We start from the raw sequence: 19,453 nt of genomic DNA, 5'->3' as shown, positions 1-19,453 counted from the left end.
TGCAGTCAGTTCCCGAGTGGAGGCTGCGGCGGCGGCGGCGGATCAAAGACAATTCCACTCGGACTTGGATCTGCTGAAACTTTGGTTCTGTGGATCTCTGTGCGGATTGGATCCCCCGTTGTCCAAGACTTTTTAATGATGATTTGCTATTTTTTTGACTTGAGTTTCGCCCCGAGGATCCATCCCTCTCTCCAGTCTCCTTGCTCTTCATTGACTTCTCCGCTTCGATAGATTGTATCTGTGTTTTGTGCCTGTGTGCATCTGTGTCTGAAACAATCAGAACGGATTAGTTTGTTTATCATTTTAATATGTGGCAGGGCAGGGCGTCGAATCGAATGAGAAATCGAATTGAGATACAAATGTGAAGTGTGTGCACAAAAGGAATCCCGAAACAGGAAATCTGCAAAGGAACACAAAAAGCCACTTAAGACAAAGAAAAACTCTGCTGAGAAAGTGTAGCTAATTCTAGGGATAAAAGTTTCGTGGATCTTAGGCTATCAGAATTACTATCTTAGTCCAAAAATTCCCCATAATAATTACCAAAACCAAAGACGTTGCACGCTTCCATCATTGGCAGGTCCCTGGGGGCTAACATCTTCATTATTAATATTTTTTTCGTGCAAAAATCCATCAACTTTGTGCATAGTTTATCTATTTTGACGCAAGGTTAAACTCGTCAGACCTTTGCTCACATATTTTCCGCTAACAATTTTGCGCTTTTGGAAAATTAATATGTGGATGCGGCCTGACCTAACCTCAAGCGCAGCCTTCATCAATTAGCCATGAAACAAGCAGCAGCAGCCACAGCCACAGGGCATACCCCAGCCCCTCAGGTCCTGCCCTCACTGCCACACATCCTTGGGGTTAAACTTTCACTCTCACTCGAAGGCCGCGCGCTGGATGAGCTGGAAAATGTGTGTGTGTGTGTGTGTGTGTGGGATCATCAATCAACAAAAGATTTTCCTATGCAAATCGGGCAAAAGGCAGTGGCAAAAGGCAGCGGCGGCGGCAGAATGCATGACCCTGCATCCGCATAATAAATCAGGAATGGAAGCCATGTGACAATTGTTAGAGTTCTCCTCCAACTGCTCCTATTGCCCCCGCCTTTTTATGTAAATCCACAAAAAAATATCAAGTGTTGCAGTGGCAGTTGCAGCTTGCAACTGTGGCTGTGGCATGTTCCTGCTGTTTGTTGAGAGCATAAATCATTGGAAAGGTCAAAGTGCACACGCCCACGGGCAGCAGCAGCACCCACACATGCCCGGAGATACAGATACAGATGCAGCTACAAGATACAGCTACAGATACAGAGCTACAAGACACAAGATACAAGATATTCTGGTGCAAAGAGAACCATTTTTGGCAACACATGGCCGCCTCATGTGTGTCTGTGTCTGCCACAGAATTTTCAAGTGGGGGCATAGCAGCAGCATTTGTTGCAGCATGATTTATGCAACATTACGATTATGTGTAGAAAATGTCAACCGTTGGCTATAAATTCAACACCAAGACTCCAAGACTGTCCACCAACGGGCGACCTACTTAAGTCAGTTTGTCGCTAATCAAAGAGCCAGCAACTACAACAGCTAATCGAAGGTCTAACCTTATCTGGGGGGAGACAAAGACATAGACACAGGTACGGACACAGCTACAGCTCTTATCATTCCCGATAGCTGCCCTGCCAACTACTATCAGCAACTGGCGATTTTTTTATTGCTTGCACAACTTAGAGTCGCTTTTCTGTACAATTTTGGAATGGTAAAAAGTGTGCAACTTGTTTGTGCGTAGTATTCGCTCTGCCATTGAACTTGAACTTTGTTTTGTGTCTGCAAATTGCCAGCAATAAATTCAGCAATGCATCAGTGGCAACAGCAGCAGCAACAGCAACAGTGCCAGCCACAGAGCCAGCAGCAAAGGCAGAAACAGCAGCCGAAGCGCGACCGCCACATTGACAGTCAAATTAAAGTTGCCATTGCCTGGGGTACCCTGTAAGAGAGGGATGTATGATGTTGAAGGGAAGTTTGGCAGGCAGGGAATAAGGAAGTGTTATTTGAGGTTATTATTAGAGGGATTTTTATCGGGATTAACATGAATATTAGAATGGCCTGCATATTTATATTCTTATTATAGATGCTACAACATATTTTTATTTGAAGATATTTGAATACTATTTTACTTACTGCTGCACGAAGTGTATAAGTCCGAACCAACATGATCAGAGCACTATATCGTATGGTTTTCATAATAATAATCCTTTGGCAACAGTTTTGAGTGTGAGACAGTGGGAGATGAAGTGCTTCATTTCTGATGACGATCTAACCAAAAGGTATAAATATTAGCCGTAGAGGATGATGGTCGAAATTATAGCACAAAAAGTATCAAAAGGAAGATCGTAAGCAAGCTCCTCCCTATAACACTTTTTATTCGGATATTTTTATTTAAAGACTTGAAACAGCTGCGGTCTCTGGTTTTAACACCCTTCTCTCATATAATCCCTTTTAAAGGGTATCCTTAGCTTCGAGTAGTTTTCATCTGCATTTTCCATTGCTGATGTTTTTTTTTTCATTGGCCATTTAGCATATGGCCCCAGCGACTTGCTGCATTTTTGTTATCTCTCCCTATCGCACTTTGTTCTTTCTATCTCTCTCTCTCTCTTGTATTCCCTTCTCCTCCCCTCTCTTTCTCCCTTCTCTCTCTCTCACTCTCTCTGTGACTGCGTGTCACTAGCAGCTGATGCATAACCGTTTAACGCTTCGTTGCCTTCAACGTGCAAATGAAGTGCAACAACAGCAGCAGCAACAGCAACAGCAACACTGCCGGTGCCCCTCCACGCTGGTCACACTTAGAGTCTTACATTTTGAGAGCCACTGCTAAAGTTTTCAGCTGCTCAATGAATGGAGCAGCAGGCAGGGAAAGCATAAAAGGAATACTTAGATGCTTTGGGGGACTGTTTCCCTTTGCGGCGTTGCTTCTTAATTTTTTTGTTGCTCATTTTCTGCGCTACTCTTCTACAAATATTTCCCTTCTGCAGTTGCCATTTATTTTTTGTTCCTCCCTTTCTTATGTCTGACTTTTAGAGTTTGGCGTGCGTTTCCTTTCTTTGGAGGGGGTCTCCCTCTCTCTGTGTTTTCTTTTCTTAAAGACACTTGGCTCTGCTGTCCATGGAAGCTGCCTTTGTTGCTGTCATTAGGTTGAGTCTCGTACGTGAGGGGTGGAGCTGATGAATCATCAAGTGAATTGTATGAGAAAATGAAAGTGGAAATGGGGGACAAGAGAGGATGCTGCTAAAGGATGTTGGGGAAGCCAGAAAGCTAATGGTGTAATAAGGGAATGATGAAACGAGGGAAAGGCATAGAGAAAATAAATCTGCGGTAATTCAGAGCATTTTTCAGAGCATTATTCAAAGCTTTTGTTGGTGCACTTTTGACAGCCTTTGCCAGGTGGGAGTTCCACTTCATAATCTTGAAAAATCTGCCACTATAATTTCGACAAAAAAAAAAGGCTACTGCAAATTAAAGTGTAGAGCGTTTTCCTCTTGATTTTCTTGCCATTTAAGGTGCTGGCTGGCTACCGAAAGCTCCCCACTCTATAATTATCTCGAATTAAATTGCTTATCGCAGTTTTGTTTTATTGGCCAAGCAATTTGAGCCGCGTCTATGTATTTATTGGCCAAGCAAAATTGAGCCCGGGTTCAGAGCCGGCAATACCAATATTAGCATTGGCATGCGGTTCATTAATTCCCTGGATATGAAATATACATAGGCATGACCTCATGTGAGATATGAGCAAGAGCTAGCCACAAATGGCATAGTAAATTATTAAATGGAAAACAAATAGGAAGACACTTATGTGGAGGCGTGCAATTATTTGTCAGTGAAGCGGTGAGCGAAGTTTCTGATCAGTAATATCCAAGTAAATGTCCAAGCATTTGCCTCTGGGGCTACCACGATTTATGCAATTTTCCCTACCCCTATTCCCCGCTAAATCTCCATTTCCATAGCTAATCGACACCCCCCAATGACACCGCAGGTACTGGGCTAATTTGCCAATAATTCTCCATTTCGATTCGAATTTCATTAATTGTTTGTCGATGATTCGCTTTCTGTGGAACACCCAGCAGAGTCTCTGCCAGCGTGTCCCATGGATTGGCTCACTTTTCGATAAACCTCTAACACGTTTTCCATTTTAATTTGCGTATCGCTTATGCAAATTGTGGCGCGGCAACTGGTTGAGGCTTTTCATTGGAGTCGTCACCCAGTCCCCTGTCTCCCCTGCCCCCTGTAGCTCTATGGGTAAACAAAGTCTCAGCGGAGCTTCGCCGCGGGTTGAATCTCAGTTCAAGGTCAGTCCGTGTCCGAGTGTGAATCCATGGATTTACGAGCAGATAATTGAGCTAAAGCTGAGCTCATGGCTCTGCCACTGGCACTTGGAAGTGCTTCAGAGTGCTTCTACTTTTACGATCTCTGCTCGGAGCATAAAAAGTGCCACGCGATAATACTGTTTAATTGTTGGGGCATCCTCTTCGGCAGGAGAGAGACATCCTTCCCTTGGTGTCACGTTACTCATACGCACCGTAATCAATTTTTATGCCTGTCGCTTACGTGAGCTGGCAGACAAATGATGCGACACGGAGACACGAAGAAAGTTTCAAAGGGTTGGCCCCCCATGGCAGGGGTTGTGAGAGTGTTTCTCCACCCCCTCCCATTCTCGGTGGGTTTATGGGCTGTACGTGGTTTTTTAATTTGAATCGTGTTGATTGTAATGTGTGTGTGTGGCAATGTGTGGAAGGATGATGGCAGGAAGGGAGGTAGCAGCACCAGCACCCTGTTGTGATCACGTTTGCAAATTTTATTATTTAATTAGTCTGGCAGTGGAGCGAAAAAGGCATTTGAAATGCCTGGCATGTCGCCTAATTTGATAATAATACAAATGTTAAATCGTTGTGGGGGAAAAGGCACTTTTCTCTCTCTCTTTTATTTCGATTTAATTTTGATGAATGGCACTTTTTCTTGAGTTAAATTAACTCATTCACTCAGTGTTTCCGCTGGCAAGAGGCGAATGTCTCTGTCCGACTGTCCAATTGCAATTACAACTTCCGCTGTGAGTCACTTTGAACTCTGCCCTGCACTTCGCGGCTCCTCAAACTCTTCTCTAATGGCGCTCATTAGTTACTTAAAGTTACACTCTCGGTCTGTCTCTGTGCCGCGTCTCTCTCGGTTGTTCATCTTCTGCTCAGTCAGTCTCAGTCAGCTGTCTGGCCCCCAGGCCTTCAATCTCCAGCCATCTGCACCAGCCCCGACCCATAGTAGCCATAACAGCGCTGTCTCTCTCTCTCTCACTCTGCTGCCGGTCACGTTGCATCATAAAGAAATACCCAACGCTGGCAAAAAATAGTTGAACAAAACAGCTCTGTTGGGGGCTCTTGCCAAAGGGTTGACACAGGGTTCTGTGGTTCTAGTGCATAAATATACGAGTGCTGGTACACTGCAACGAAAAACCGCAGCTAAAATGAGGTTTTCCTATGTATTTTTGGGACTTTTTTGGAAGCTCGAAAGATTGCTTTGAAATGGTAAGAATAAAGGTAATTTCGGAATAAAAAATTAGAGATAAAAGATCTGCAAAAAGGTATTTGTGTGGAGAAAATGAACTTATACTATGGAGGAAAGCTGTCAGCTTTGTGGAGATGATCCAGGCATTAACTACACATCGTTGATTACCATAAAAATTGATCCCTTACCATATACCCCATATATCCCATATACCGACTACGTCTATTTTAGAAATCATACGCCTTAGCTGCTCCTATGATTTCTTAACCTCTTTTCGTTTCGCTTACCCATTCTCCATATTTACAAAGTTTTTAATTCATTGTTTAGGGTTATTTCCCCCAGTGTAACGGTGGTCGAATCTTTTCAAAAGTTTTTCAAGCCCAGCTTAGGCCCTTTTGCACTCGTCTGCTCATGTCCATGACTCATGTGCGGCGATGGCAGAGGTGAGTTGCAAGTGGCAAATGCAACGTCTTGCATATAAAACAGGCAACCAAACAGTACAGAACTGAACAGAACAGAACAGTAGAGAACCGAACAGAAGTGCAGATAGCTTTAAAATGCCAGACACGAAATGAGAAATGCTCATAAAGGAGGGGTCCGTGGAGAAGGACTGGGGGACTGGTTATATCGTTATGGGAGAGTCACAATTGTGTGATGATAAATTATCCCGTCAGCCCCTAAAGCATCAAGCACCAAGCACCATGGACTAACCTCTCTCTCTCTCTGCATTTTGTGTATTTTTCCAGGCCCATGTGGTGACTGCGTTTGAGCAATCGCTGACCAACATGACCAATCGCCTGCAGCAACTGACGGCAACGTCGGAGCGCAAGGATGGAGAGCTGACGGACATGCGGCAGACGATTGAGCTGCTGAGGAAGCAGTCGATACAGGCGGGACTCACCACAGCGCATATGCAGAGCATGGGACAGAATCAGCATCAGATGCAGTCGCAGGCCGGCGATCAGAAGCCACCGCCAGGACCCGGTGGCAGTCGATCCACCAGCAATGGCAATGGCAATGGCATGCCTCTAGGACTGGGCATGGTGCGTCAGCACAGCACGGACTCGATGTGCTCGTTGAATTCCATTAGCTCGGGCTGCTCGGCGGCGCAGGATAAGAACAAGGCCAACAAGAAGAAGGGCTGGCTGCGCAGCAGCTTCACCAAGGCCTTTTCGCGTAATGCCAAGATCTCGAAGACTAGCCGCCATGTGGGACACCATCATCACCACCACCACCAGAATCAGCTGGAGCACGGCTCGGGGAAGGCAACGCTGCCCAATGGCCATGGCGGTGAGCCGCTGGGTCTGGCTGCTTTGGCCACGCAACCGGCACCGCCGTTGCCCAACAGCAAGCAGAGCAGCCCAGCCAAGACCCTGACGCTGATTGACAATGCCAAGCCCATCGATGCCATCGACGGGGAGGATCAGCAGGTGGTGGAGGATCTCAAGAAGCAGCTGCGCGAGAAGGATCTCGTGCTCACGGACATACGGCTGGAGGCTCTCAGCTCCGCCTCGCAGCTGGAGAGCCTCAAGGACATGATGAACAAGATGCGCGCCGAAATGATGTCCCTCAAGCAGAACAACGAGCGTCTGCAGAAGCTGGTCACAACCCGCTCCCTGGCCGGCTCCGAGGTGAGTCTCGGGCAGGCAATCAGCCCCAATGGATCGGTGGCGGGCAGCTCTGAGGTCTCGCGCCGCTACTCGCTGGCCGATGGCAGTGCGCGACCGCCCATGGAGCTGCCGGCACGCCTCAGTGAGGAGTTGGAGGAGGATTGCATGCCTCCAGCACCGGCGCCAGAGCCACCGCCGCCGCCAGCACCAAACACCGCTGCTGTGGCGCCACTCAGTCCCAGCACACACATCGATCTGACGCCTCCACCGCCGGCCTTGGAGGCAGCACCGTTGGCCAGTCCCGTGCACATGCCCAGCGCCGTCGAAGATCTGCCCGATGTATGCGACGGCAAGAAGATTGCCATCTCCTGCTATCTCGGACAGCCCGAGTCGTTTGCCAAGTACTGCGAGGAGCTGCAGGAGCTGGATGGCTTCTACGCCAACGGCTCGATCATTGCCAGCCACGAGGCTGATGCCCAGTCACAGGGCGAGCGAAAGGTGAGCTTCGCGGCAGCCAGCTCCAACGAGTTTATCGTCGCCTGCACCTACATCTCGGGCAAGACGACCTGGCAGAATCTGGACTACATTGTGCGCAAGACCTTCAAGGACTATGTGGCGCGCATCGATCCGGGCACCAACCTGGGCCTCAACACGGACTCCATCACGTCGTACCATCTGGGCGAGGCCAAGCGTGGTCCAGAGATGGGTTTCCCCGAGCTGCTGCCCTGCGGCTACATTGTGGGCAGTGTCCGGACGCTGTACATCTGCCTGCAGGGCGTTGGCAGTCTGGCCTTTGACAGCCTCATTCCGCGCAGCATTGTGCACCGCTACATCAGTCTGCTCACGGAGCACAGGCGACTCATTCTGTGCGGTCCGAGCGGCACGGGCAAGTCCTATCTGGCGCGACGTTTGGCCGAGTTTCTGGTGGCGCGTGCGGGACGTGGAAATCCCTCAGAGGCCATTGCCACGTTCAAGTAAGTCGCACTCTGAAGAGTAGAAGAAACTTTTGGCACTAACTTCCTTTTATTCCTATAGCGTGGACCACAAATCCTCAAAGGATCTGCGGCAGTATTTGGGGCACATTGCCGAGCAGGCGGCCATTGCGAATGGCGCTTCGGAGTTGCCTTCTGTGATCATTCTGGACAACTTGCACCATGCCTCGGCCCTGGGCGATGTCTTCTCCTGCCTGCTGAGTGCCGGCCCGGCCAATAAATTGCCCTGCATCATTGGCACCATGTCGCAGGCCACCTGCAACACGACCAATCTGCAGCTGCATCACAATTTCCGATGGGTAAGTTATGATGGCACTCCGGGTCCCTTGGAATCGCAACTAATTCCGATAACCTTTGCAGGTCCTTACGGCTAATCACATGGAACCCGTCAAGGGCTTCCTTGGACGCTTTCTGCGACGGCGACTGTTCCAGCTGGAACTGCAGACGCAGCATCCGCAGCCAGAGCTGGCATCGGTGCTGGCCTGGTTGCCCTCCGTCTGGCAGCACATCAATCGGTTCCTGGAAGTGCACAGCTCCAGTGACGTGACCATTGGGCCGCGCCTGTTCCTCTCCTGCCCCCTGGACCTGAAGGACTCGCAGGTGTGGTTCACCGACATTTGGAACTATCATCTGTCGCCCTACCTGGTCGAGGCAGTGCGCGAGGGAGTGCAGCTGTATGGACGCCGTGGCGGAGCCTGGAACGATCCCTCTGCCTTCATTCGCAACTCCTATCCGTGGCCCTATGGGCCCGACTCAGTGCCACCGCTGCGGCAGATCAATGCCGAGGATGTGGGCCTCGAAGGCGTGGCATTGACAAACGGAGAGAACCAGGATCCTTTGGTGAGTTTTATGCCCTTTTCTATCGTTATTTCACATACTAATTTTGGCTTGGAATTCGACAGCTCAATATGCTGATGCGCCTGCAGGAGGCTGCCAACTATTCGGAGGCGCAGGATCAGGAGTCGGACTGCGCCAGTCTGGACTCCAATGTGACGCCAGACAGCTCTGCGGGCGCCGAGTAAATGTCTCCACTTCGTACATGCCAAATTCAAAAAGGACTAACCCCGAACACGTGAGCTGTGGGCCCGCTGCACTCTCTGTCCTAGCTGTCCCCCTAATCCGCACAAATGAGATTTCTTGCACTACTTTCGCTGCCGAGTTCTTAAGCAGTTCCAAGAGGTTTCCATTTGCACCAACTCTATTTCTGTATCTTCTCGATATCCTCCCCATGATCCATTACCACATCTAGAGTAAATTGTACTTTTTAGCGCACTTGTTAAAAATGCAAATTGTCCATCTCCACCACAACCACACCCGAACCATTTCAAATCACATTCAAGTCTCGTAATTTGGCCCCCAGCTGCGCTTCAATGTTCGAACCAAACCCCCCCTAAAATTAGAGAAGAGAACCTTAACTAACATGAAATGTTAAACAATTGAGAAACACATCGTTTTTGTAAATAGCAACACCAAAATCCCCTAGTCTTAAGTGACACAACTGTACGGCGGTATTGAGTTTTTATACCCTAATCCACAGCCCAAGCGCAAGCCCAAGCCCCGGCAGAGATCGTATGAGAATAATCGTAAACTAATATCTAAACCTATTGTAAATGTAGCTATAAGATTTTGCTACTACCAATTTACAAGATGTTTGTGTGTATATTTGAAGGATAAAGCTTTCACTTTAGTTTAATTATTTGCGTAATTATCATTAAATATTGTTACAAACATATTGCATATTTATAAAGAAGAACTCCTCCCCCTGCAAAGTACCATTTAAATATTTATTATGCCAAGCCGCGCTTAAAAACAGGAAATATGCGAACATAAATACGTAAAAGTCCTTCTGATCCCTGGACAAATAGCTAAATGAAAAACTGAACCACAAGCCCCCCTCCCCCCACAAAGTACTATCCATACTAACAGTAAAACTATATGATACAATACAACAATTTATGTGTCTCTGTCTAATTTAAATGTGTGCATTTATGAGATATGACATCAAATCAAAATAAAATTTAATATAAAACAACTTGTTTGACATTCACTTTATTGTATTTGGGTTGGGGTCTACTATGGATATTCCGGTGGCAGGAAGCCATGGCACGACCTGATCGGCCCTGAGGATGTCCTTATAAAAGAACAAGGATCAAGTACATTTTTCTGATCATACGAAGCAGTTGCACATCCCGATCGGCCTACAAATAGCGGAGATAGCAATAAATATACGACTGCAGAATATGTCCTAGATCCTTGGTCCTTTACAAGGACTCAATAATGTCAACCACTTTCTTTCGATTACAAGAACACTGCAAACGTCCTGATCGGACGTCAAATTACTACAGAGATTTTAAATTTGAATAACTCTAAACCTAACCACACATAATCCGAACATTTGAATTTCGCGCCCACTGTTGCTACCTAACAAAGTGTCGCGAATATGTACTAGGTCAGTTTCGTATCGTTCAGCCTTTGACCGAGTGAAAAAAAAAGAATATCTAGCTACTTTCTGCTGATTTCTGTTGCCCTGGCACTCGGTCTGAAAATGTTGTATTTTTTGGCCTTTAAAACGAAGAAATTACAAAAATTGTACAATACATTTTTGATGTCAACAAAAGTTAGTACCAACAGTGGCCATTGTCGATTATGGTGCGCCACTCTGCAACAACTTTGTTGTTTGCCCAGTGGCGTCCGCATGGTGGCTAGTTCTCCACATAGGGCTGCGTAGTTGTTTTTCCCTGTTTGCACCGTATACTCTCATGATCGGCGGTCATTGTTGGTACTAAATTAGATTAGTTCGAGAAATCGCAGTGAATCACGGAGGAGCCACCCTTTTTGGAATCTTACATGGCTGTGAAAATTGTGCACCTGAAAAAGAACTGCATTTCCAAAAGAATCCGAAAGAATTTTAGAGTGTGATTATAAAGGAATATAATGTTTTATAATTTATTTTCTGTGCTCAACACAGAATTGAGTCGGAGAGCGTTTAATATATCGATATTTTCTTAGATCGGGAGAGCGTCTGACAGAGAATTTCCCTGACAGCTTAGGCGCAGGAGAGGATTTCCCTGAACATCATATGAAAAACTTAAATTAAAATTTGTAAATATAAGGTCATAAGGTATACAATCCAATAAAAAAGGAGTATTTATAGTATGCCAAATTGATTCTTCAATCGGATTAAATTAGTTTTTCAGTGTATAATGTCTTTGCGAGTTAGTAAAATCAAATAGAACATCAAAACCGAGGAATATGATTTAAGACTCCGGTATGTTTACGGTATATTTTTAAAATGAGAAGGTATATTTTAGTATATTTGATCGATAGCTTAGCTGGAACTAGAGATGGGAAAACATCGATAGTGGCCACTCAACGATACCCATGAAAGTCTACGATAGTTATCGCACAATTTGAAACCTCAATAAAGAAAGTCAGGAGATATTGTTCACAAAAGAACCTCATTTTTTTAGAGAATGGCCCAAATTTGGAGTGGTGGATCGAAACACACTGGATGTGTGCACCCTTCTGTTGTTGCTACTTTGTCTTGCCTTTGCACTTAAACCTACACTAACACTTCAATCCATGAAACTCTTACCCCTGACCACACTTTTCAACCAAGCATCATATTTTTTAAATTATTTGAACATTTCCAATGCATCACCTTGCATTCCCTCATCAAAAAATTTCAAAAGAAACACGGAACATACCCTTTTCAAGAATATATCGACAGCCCATCAGCGAATTGAAATATTTGGTCAATGCGGATTCATCGTCTCGGTATATTTTGTCGATAATTTCTTCACACTGGTCACACCGTTTCTATTCATTTTTGCATCGAGTTAGGTAAACGAAAAAATTGTTTAAATACGAAAATTGTGTTAAACCAGTGAGCCAAATAGCCTTAAATAATATAAAATGGAAGACTAAGGAACATTCGAAAAGCTGTACAGCGACACTGCCAGCTAGTGGGGGCCTAGGGCGACAGAGAAGATGTCGCTGGCTGGCCGATTACACAACACCTGCACCAGCAGCAGCTGTGAAAAATGGGAGAATTATGCCAAGAAGGCCCGACTCTGGCTTGGCAGATGGCAAGGGGTGTACCGGCAACGCCTTCGATGGGCTGGCGACTATGCTAATACCGTGATTTATACATCACGTAGTTGCTGCAAGTGTTACATAACCTAGTGCGTCATTTACTCACCCGTTTTCTCTCTCTGTTTCTCCCGATATGTGTGTGTGTGCAGCAACTGCAATAGAATGGCTCTCAGACTAATCAACAACGCTGTGCTCCGCCAGCTGGTCGCCCAGTTGCCACGCAACGCTCAGGTGGGCAGCGTTGCCTCCATCCACACGCTGGACAAGATTGGCAAGCGTGAGGTTGTTGGCTACGGCTGGAACGGCACCGCCTGCTACGCCGACCGTGTGGACTACCCCATGCCGGCTGTGCGCTTCCGCGAGCCCAACAACGAGATCAACGCTCTGCGCGCCAAGGAGCAGGGTGACTGGAAGAAGCTGAGCCCACAGGAGATCAAGGCCCTGTACCGTGCCAGCTTCTGCCAGACCATTGCCGAGATCCAGGCCGGTACCGGTGAGTGGAAGCAGCACTTGGGCGTTAGCCTGCTCTTCACAGCCGCTGCCATTTGGATTGCCATCCTGATGAATCTGTTTGGTGAGTCCAACCGAAATGAACAGAAAGGAAATGGGTTTAAAACGTTTACTTTTAGTCTACGATGAGCTGCCAGTTACCTTCGATGAGGAGCACCAGAAGGCACAGTTGAAGCGTATCATTGATTTGGAGATGAACCCCGTGACTGGTTTGACCTCCAAGTGGGACTACGAGAGCAACAAGTGGAAGAACTAAGCGGCAAATGGCCCAGATTCCAGATAGCCTGTGTGTGGAGACGACACTCAGTAATTAAGCAAAACTTCGATGTCGACGTTTATTAAGTGGAACCCCTCCCCAAAAAGATAGTTACAATTAAAGTTGCGGCCGCTGCTGGCTAAACTGATGACTTTGGGACTCCATTCCGTTTAAGTCTTGTAAAGTTCATAGATATCATCGTTGCATATCACATGCAACAGCACCAGGTGCTGCCTCACATAATCCTTGAACTTTTGTAGCTCAACTGCGGGCAGCACACCTCCTCCGCCGGGATTCAGCACGGCACGGTACTGGCTCCAGCACACCTCTGCAGTGTTCGGATAATTGGCCTTGATCCATTCGATCAAACGCTTTGGGCCGTACTTTTGCAGCTCCTGCGGGCTAAAGGCCTCCTGCCACGTCGTGGCACAGGCAACGCCCAGCAGCATGGAAGCGCACAGCAGCCAGCAGAGAGTGGACATCTTACACAGACTGTGGATAGTGAAATGAGCCACGTGACTGTCTCAACGCCTTAAGCGATCAAAGCGTTTAATTTCATTTAACATCGCCCATAAACTCATCGCAGACTGTGGCCAAATGCTCTGATACAAGCCGCAGCTTGCTGAGCATTTCCTCCCTTTGCTCAGGCGTCAGAGTGTGTGTGGTGGCGCAAGCATCGGCCAGATATGGGTAGTTCTTCTTCAGCCATTTACCCTGCGCTTCAGCGTCGCCCTTGGGCAGAAAAGTGGCAGCAAAAGTGTCACCAATGGCCACCACCGCCACCACTAAAAGCAACTGCCGGAAAGGTTATGATTGCTGGCGTCTGAGCAGAGCAGCAAAAACACTCACCACCTGGAACACGAAACGATTCATTTCAGATACGACAAGCTTCTGTTTGGAGAGCTCTACGCTCAACTCTTCTTTACTCCCTATTTAAATTAGAAATGGAATTGTCAGGGCAAATCGAATTAGTGATGCCTGCGACGGCGATGATGTTTTGACCTTCGTTTTACAATTTTTCGAGCTTCCAAAATTGTCTTGGCCAACTGCTCGATTTCGAAAAGAATTCTCAGAGTTTCCTGTTCGCCCAGCACAGGGGCGGCGGCACTGCAAATTATCATTTTTGATTGGTGGCATTTAACTCGATCTTTCTAGACTTACAGCTGCTCTTTCCATTGATCAACTTTGTTCAGCCTGGCTGAGGTCTCCAACTCTTCCAGTTGCGTCGCCTTTTGCTTTTCACCCACCACCGCACCAGTCAAGTCCGCTGCCGTAGTGCCAGGCAAACGATCGTGGGACTTCCTAGTTGGGGGCTCATCGGGTCGCTCGTCCCTTCGATAGCTGAAAGGAAATGTATAAAAGATGGGAAACACTCTATTCCTCAAAGCTTACAGGCACTACTCACTGAATATACCAATCGTAACGCTTGTATGGCGGTCTGTGCAAATTGTGCTTACGCACATGATGGGGCCTATCGTTTGGCTCATGAATCAGCAGATCAATTGGCGGCCATGTGCCTCGACGCAGCACGCAAACATGTGCAAGCAGAATAGAGAGAGCCAAAACATCTTGGCATACGGGGGGATCTTAGTCCACTCCGTTGTTGGCCATCACTGGCTGCAATCTTCCATGCATTTCCTTTTTTGATTATGTGGCGACTAACTGCAACTAATTTAATTAGAATGCTTAGGAGTTGAGGTGTGTAAGAGACACGATAGATGAGGGAATGGTTACCAGGGGTTGTGTGCAAAGTGGAGCAAGAATTGTACTGAAATTACAATCCCCCTGAATGCACGACGAAAGTTAGCAATTTTTCAGCTTTCTATTGTTTTTATTGCATACATTTATTTATTTGATATTAATTGATCTTCTGATTCTAACGATCGCATGTAGCTGCAACCTTCGCGAATACGAATCATCCCTGACTATTCGGGCGATTGTTTGCTTGATGCGCCCTCTGACGTGGCGAATGCCGCCAGGCTGCCTCTCTCTCGATGTTGTGGAAGCCATCGTGGGCGCGTGCATGCCGCAACCTGCCAGCCGCAGCCAACTGAGAGCACAGGAAGAGCACCAGCTAGGATTTGGAGTATTCATAAGAGTTCCACAACCACAGAACAGGAACAGCTTACCCCACAAAAGAAACACAACCGCATGATGTTGGTGACAGCCATGACTGGGTTCCAATCTAGCAAGCATTTGGCATGGGGCTGTGTAAATTGTCCCATTCGTTGTGGCACACACCGAAGAAAATTAATTATTTTGCTGGAAAGTTGTGGGTCTTTTCAAGGTCGGCAAGTGGGAGAATAGATGGTGGGAAAACTCTTCCCATTTCTTAGACATTTTCTCATTGTTTTCCATGCATTTATTTGGTTAGTTAATGTTCTGCAGATCGGAGCAGCGTCAACTATGGAGCAGCTGTGGTAGTGTCAGGAGCTGTAGTATCAGCTGCAACTGTCGTATCAACAGCAGGAGCTGTGGCATCAGCAGGAGCTGAAGCATCATCAGCCGGTGGAGCAGCAGGAGCAGCTGTAGTTCCACTTTCAGCGGTGCTACCTTCAATCCTATACTTATAAGTGGTCGGTGGATATCCTGCTTTTTCCCGTTGGTATTGCATTCTATTCCAGTGATCTGCTATTGCTTCTGCCCGTTTCTTAGGGTCGCCATATCGTGATTGGGTTGCCTGTCCGCCCAGAGCCCAAAGCACCATCTACAGGGAGATAATGTGAGAATTCTTTGGCATCCATCAGGGTGGCTTGGCGCTTACCAAAAAAAATAATACAATCAAATAACGCATCATGCCAGTCACAATCGTCTACGAGTGATGAAAATTTAGCCGCATTTCACTTTGATTTCGCCTTTTTTCAACGTTTTGCAAGTTCAATTTAATTAGTCATACAACCACAGCTGTGAGCCCCCAATAGAGTGTTGCTTATATGGAGAATATGTACTGAATAAATATGGATGTAGAATGGATCACAGGCTTGTGGCTTATTCCAGTTCGATGTCTTATGCCTAAATTGCATACAAAATTGCTGGCATAACGAAACTTTTGCTTTTATCAGTGTCAAATTCTATCCCCCGTGGCAACCTGAAGCTGATTTGTTAGCGGATCTCCCGATTTTGTGACCACAAAGAGTGCAATTCGGTTTGGAAATGGCGGGATTTTTAAGGTATTTCCTTACCCAACAAAAACTCGTCAATTCTGCACTAAAACTCAACTCCGTTTCACTTTTTTTCGACTACTTCTTTACTTTATTCGTGTTTAATTTAATTTGTCATGCCACCAGCCATTGCGCTCTGTGTAGTAAACCCACATCCCATCCCATTTAAGCCCATTCCCATTCACTGCATCAAGTCTCTCCAGTGATGGCCGTTCCTTGATTTCTTGGTGGTGAAACGATCGTTCCAGTGCGCCCAATACTGCTCCGTCGTCAGACTGTGGAAGCCATCGTGCGCCTTCACGTGGCGTGAGCCGGGCCTGTGGGCGGCTCCTGGACTCACAAACGGATCGCCGGCATTGTCCTCTGGCATGTAGGTCATCAGATCCATGATGCCAGTGGTGGTGGTGGTCTCGGGTGGCAAAGTGGGATTCGTGCCTGGAGTCTGCGCAACGTCCAAGGTCGTCGGCGAACCATTCCCATAATAGAAAGGATCCTTGGCCGTGGTGTCTTCTTCTCCCTTCTCTGCCTTCTCTTCCTTAGAGTCTTTTTCATCTTCTGCGGCGCCTTTGGAACTGTCAGGAGCTGCCTTTGAACCGTCTGTGGTTGTCTGATTGCCTGCATCGCCCTGCTCGGCGCCAAGTGCTGGGACATTCTCGACTATGAAATTATTAATATTAATGTTTGTGTTGCCAGATGTTGCCACATGTAAGACATTTGTGCAGCTGCTGTACCTTCTCCGGAGTCTCCCGTGGGCTTGGCTCCCTCAGCAGGCTTCTCCGTGGGACTTCCTTCTTCTGCAGGCTTCTCCTTCGAAGTTCCTTCAGCTGCAGTCTTCTCTGTTGTAGCTCCATCTCCTGAAGGCTTCTCTGTCACAGCTCCTTCACCTGCTGGCGTCTCACTGGCAGCTCCATTGGCTGCAGTCGACTCGTCCGCAGCGCCACCAGCTGCAGGCTTCTCTGTCGTCGCTCCATCTGCAGCGGCTGTGTCTGCCCCTGCGGTAACCTCACCTGCAGCTCCATTTTCTCCTGCTGCAGTCTCACCTGGATCTCCATTTCCTCCTGCTGCAGTCTCACCTGGAGCACCATCTCCTACTGCAGTCTCACTTGCAGCTCCTGTTGTAGTCTCTCCAGGTGCGCCATCTGCTGCGGTTGTCTCCCCTGGAGCTCCTTCTCCTGCTGGAGTCTCCCCTGGAGCTCCTTCTCCTGCTGTAGTCTCCCCTGGAGCTCCTTCTCCCGCTGTTGCCTCTGTCTTTGCAGCATCTCCCTCTGGTGCCTCTGTTGCAGCTGCTTCTCCCGCTGTTGTTTCTTCACCCTCTTGCGCTTCTATGGCCGCCAGATTCACCAGCAACAGCAAAAGTATTCCCAAAGATATCTGCAACGAAACCAGCCATTGCCAGCGCACGGAAGCTTTCAAAGGGGCAATCCCCAGCCGAACTCAACACCAATCCTTACCGTTTTGCGTGACGTCATGTCAAGGTCAGGCGTTGCGTTGCAACAAGCCGCAAGCCGCCGGGCAAAGCCACCTTTATAGGCAGGGATCGACCGTTGCACTTGAAATTGATTAGAGAGCTGCTGCGACATGGCAATCTCCCAATTGCTCCATCGCTCCATTTGCTCCATTTGAAATTGATTAAAAGTGTCGCTGGGTGCGGTTGTATTCTGGATTTTAACGAGCGACGCGAATGGCAGGGAACGGGCATGGGAATCTCCCGAAAGACGCGCACAAAACGCGTGAAACACCTGAGGGCAGAGATGGATGCCGTGGTCGGGTTTTTCGACGCGTCGCGTGGCTCTCTGAGTGTGAGTGTGAGTGTGAGTGTCAGCCTGAGTGTGTGAGTGCATGAATGAATGAGTAAACCCAAGTGTTGATTAGTAGATTCACTCTGTAATTTCCATAATCGTGGGCGATGCTGCTGCTGTGACTATAAAAGCCACAAGCCCCGGCAATGCCAGCAATTAGTACAGATTGAGAAACAGCCACGAGATGTTCATAAAGCTCTTGCTACTTGGCCAGGTAAGTCGAGCAGAGAGACTGGACTTATAGCCAGAACATTCCGCTAACTGGATCTCCTCTTCTGGCAGCTTCTGGCCCTCTGCTGTGCGCAGTTGAGTCTCGACGAGGCGAAGGCAGCCATCGATGCCTCCGTCTACAGCGATGAGCAGACACTGGACGATGTGCATCCGTCGTCGTCTCAGCAGTACGTTGACCAACCCAAGGCTTCGCCTCACTATGAGCCACATCATCCGCCACATCATGAACCAAAGCTGGAGACGACTACGACGACAACCACCCCAGTGCCCGAGACGACAACGCTGCCGCAACTCGTGCCGGAGAACGATGCCACTGCCGCACCCGAGGAGGGACTGCAGCAGCTGGACGATGGTTTGGGTGAACAGAATGATGCCTCCGCCGTTGCCGTGTCCACAACGACGCCCGAACCAGAGCCAGAGACGACAATTCCAACAACAACAACAACAACGCCAAAATTAACAACAGCAAAACATGAGCCACATCCCTATCCATATCCCCATCCGTATCCGTACCCGCATCATCCCCAGTCGAATCCTTATGCCCGTGGCTATCCTGGACTAGTATTTGGGCCTCGACCAGTGCCCAAGGATTCGGCGCCCAAGGAAGGCGACAAGCAAACAGCAGAGGAGCCCACAGCTGCCCATCCCGCATATCCCTCGTATCCGGGGTATCCGCCCTTCCGGCCAGCCTACGCGCCCTACCAGCCGCCCACATTCCATCGCCCAGGACCCTATCCGAGCTTCGGACCTGGACCGAGCTTTGGACCCGCTCCAGGCTACGGCTTCCGCCACGAACATCATCACAAGGATGACAAGGAGGACTCCTCCGATGAGGAGAAGCCCATGGGTAAGGGCGAGGACAAGGAGAAGTCCGATGAGGAGGCTGAAGATGTGGCGCTTAGGCCGCCGGGCTATGGGGGCTATCCACAGCTGTACATTGTGCCACGTCGCCCCGTGGTGTATCCCAGTCCGGGCCGTGGCTATGGCTCCCCCTATGGCGGTTATGGACGCTTCTAAGGCGGCGCCTCACCCCCCATTTGCATTCCCATACCCTGCCCTCTCTCATAACTAGAATATACTCGAATAAACACTCGTAATTACGTATTTTGTACGCTCTAAAAGTATTGAATTTATTGATTTCCCTGTCGCTCCACGTCTATGACTTGGGTTGGCTTTTCCCCCGCGTTCTGATAACCCCGAGGCGTTGATTCTCTCACCTTGCGTAGTGTTTTCCAGTCAAACGAGTTGTC

At 48.0% G+C, this 19,453-nt stretch overlaps 5 protein-coding genes across 18 annotated transcripts in view; 3 read left to right on the top strand and 2 right to left on the bottom strand.

The window, feature by feature from the left end:
- LOC117901252 (protein sickie) overlaps positions 1-10,183 on the top strand; it is a 203,087-nt gene extending 192,904 nt beyond the window's left edge. For all 14 annotated transcript variants that reach the window (XM_034811942.1, XM_034811940.1, XM_034811936.1 and 11 more), the window contains 4 exons: positions 6,296-8,133; positions 8,195-8,450; positions 8,512-8,991; positions 9,054-10,183. In XM_034811942.1, the coding sequence (XP_034667833.1) occupies positions 6,296-8,133; positions 8,195-8,450; positions 8,512-8,991; positions 9,054-9,173 (2,694 nt within the window). In that variant the 3' untranslated portion in view covers positions 9,174-10,183. The remainder of the gene's footprint in view (positions 1-6,295; positions 8,134-8,194; positions 8,451-8,511; positions 8,992-9,053) is intronic.
- A 1,710-nt stretch (positions 10,184-11,893) lies between these two features.
- Positions 11,894-13,160, top strand: LOC117901262. Its single transcript, XM_034811955.1, has 3 exons — positions 11,894-11,994; positions 12,396-12,820; positions 12,876-13,160. The coding sequence occupies exons 2-3, from the start codon at positions 12,409-12,411 to the stop codon at positions 13,010-13,012; spliced, it is 549 nt and encodes a 182-aa protein (XP_034667846.1). The 5' UTR covers positions 11,894-11,994; positions 12,396-12,408; the 3' UTR covers positions 13,013-13,160.
- A 1,662-nt stretch (positions 13,161-14,822) lies between these two features.
- LOC117901265 lies at positions 14,823-15,189 on the bottom strand. Its single transcript, XM_034811957.1, has 2 exons — positions 15,142-15,189; positions 14,823-15,086 (listed from the first exon to the last, which is right to left on the bottom strand). Exons 1-2 carry the CDS (start codon positions 15,181-15,183, stop codon positions 14,928-14,930), a joined length of 201 nt encoding a protein of 66 aa, XP_034667848.1. The 5' UTR covers positions 15,184-15,189; the 3' UTR covers positions 14,823-14,927.
- Positions 15,190-16,336: 1,147 nt separating this feature from the next.
- On the bottom strand, positions 16,337-17,642 carry LOC117901098 (chloride intracellular channel protein 6). Its single transcript, XM_034811726.1, has 5 exons — positions 17,625-17,642; positions 17,247-17,544; positions 17,080-17,175; positions 16,905-16,991; positions 16,337-16,830 (listed from the first exon to the last, which is right to left on the bottom strand). Exons 1-5 carry the CDS (start codon positions 17,640-17,642, stop codon positions 16,355-16,357), a joined length of 975 nt encoding a protein of 324 aa, XP_034667617.1. The 3' UTR covers positions 16,337-16,354.
- A 414-nt stretch (positions 17,643-18,056) lies between these two features.
- Positions 18,057-19,324, top strand: LOC117901258 (extensin). Its single transcript, XM_034811951.1, has 2 exons — positions 18,057-18,186; positions 18,255-19,324. Exons 1-2 carry the CDS (start codon positions 18,157-18,159, stop codon positions 19,218-19,220), a joined length of 996 nt encoding a protein of 331 aa, XP_034667842.1. The 5' UTR covers positions 18,057-18,156; the 3' UTR covers positions 19,221-19,324.
- The last annotated feature ends 129 nt before the right edge of the window (positions 19,325-19,453 follow it).

Source organism: Drosophila subobscura, chromosome U (assembly GCF_008121235.1).
Source record: "Drosophila subobscura isolate 14011-0131.10 chromosome U, UCBerk_Dsub_1.0, whole genome shotgun sequence".
NCBI classification, from domain to species: domain Eukaryota; kingdom Metazoa; phylum Arthropoda; class Insecta; order Diptera; family Drosophilidae; genus Drosophila; species Drosophila subobscura.
This window is presented reverse-complemented; position numbering and strand designations above follow the sequence as displayed.

Coding starts and splice junctions, on each gene's coding strand:
- LOC117901258 (XM_034811951.1), top strand. CDS start 18,157: ATGTTCATAAAGCTCTTGCTACTTGGCCAG. Junction 18,187..18,254: donor AGCTCTTGCTACTTGGCCAG/GTAAGTCGAGCA, acceptor CTCTTCTGGCAG/CTTCTGGCCCTCTGCTGTGC.
- LOC117901265 (XM_034811957.1), bottom strand. CDS start 15,183: ATGGCTGTCACCAACATCATGCGGTTGTGTTTCTTTTGTGGG. Junction 15,087..15,141: donor GGTTGTGTTTCTTTTGTGGG/GTAAGCTGTTCC, acceptor TCCAAATCCTAG/CTGGTGCTCTTCCTGTGCTC.
- LOC117901098 (XM_034811726.1), bottom strand. Junction 17,176..17,246: donor AGTAGGAGATGGTGCTCCAG/GTGAGACTGCAG, acceptor GCTGCAGGTGAG/GTTACCGCAGGGGCAGACAC. Junction 16,992..17,079: donor AGTCGACTGCAGCCAATGGA/GCTGCCAGTGAG, acceptor CTGCAGCTGAAG/GAACTTCGAAGGAGAAGCCT.
- LOC117901262 (XM_034811955.1), top strand. CDS start 12,409: ATGGCTCTCAGACTAATCAACAACGCTGTGCTCCGCCAGCTGGTCGCC. Junction 12,821..12,875: donor CATCCTGATGAATCTGTTTG/GTGAGTCCAACC, acceptor GTTTACTTTTAG/TCTACGATGAGCTGCCAGTT.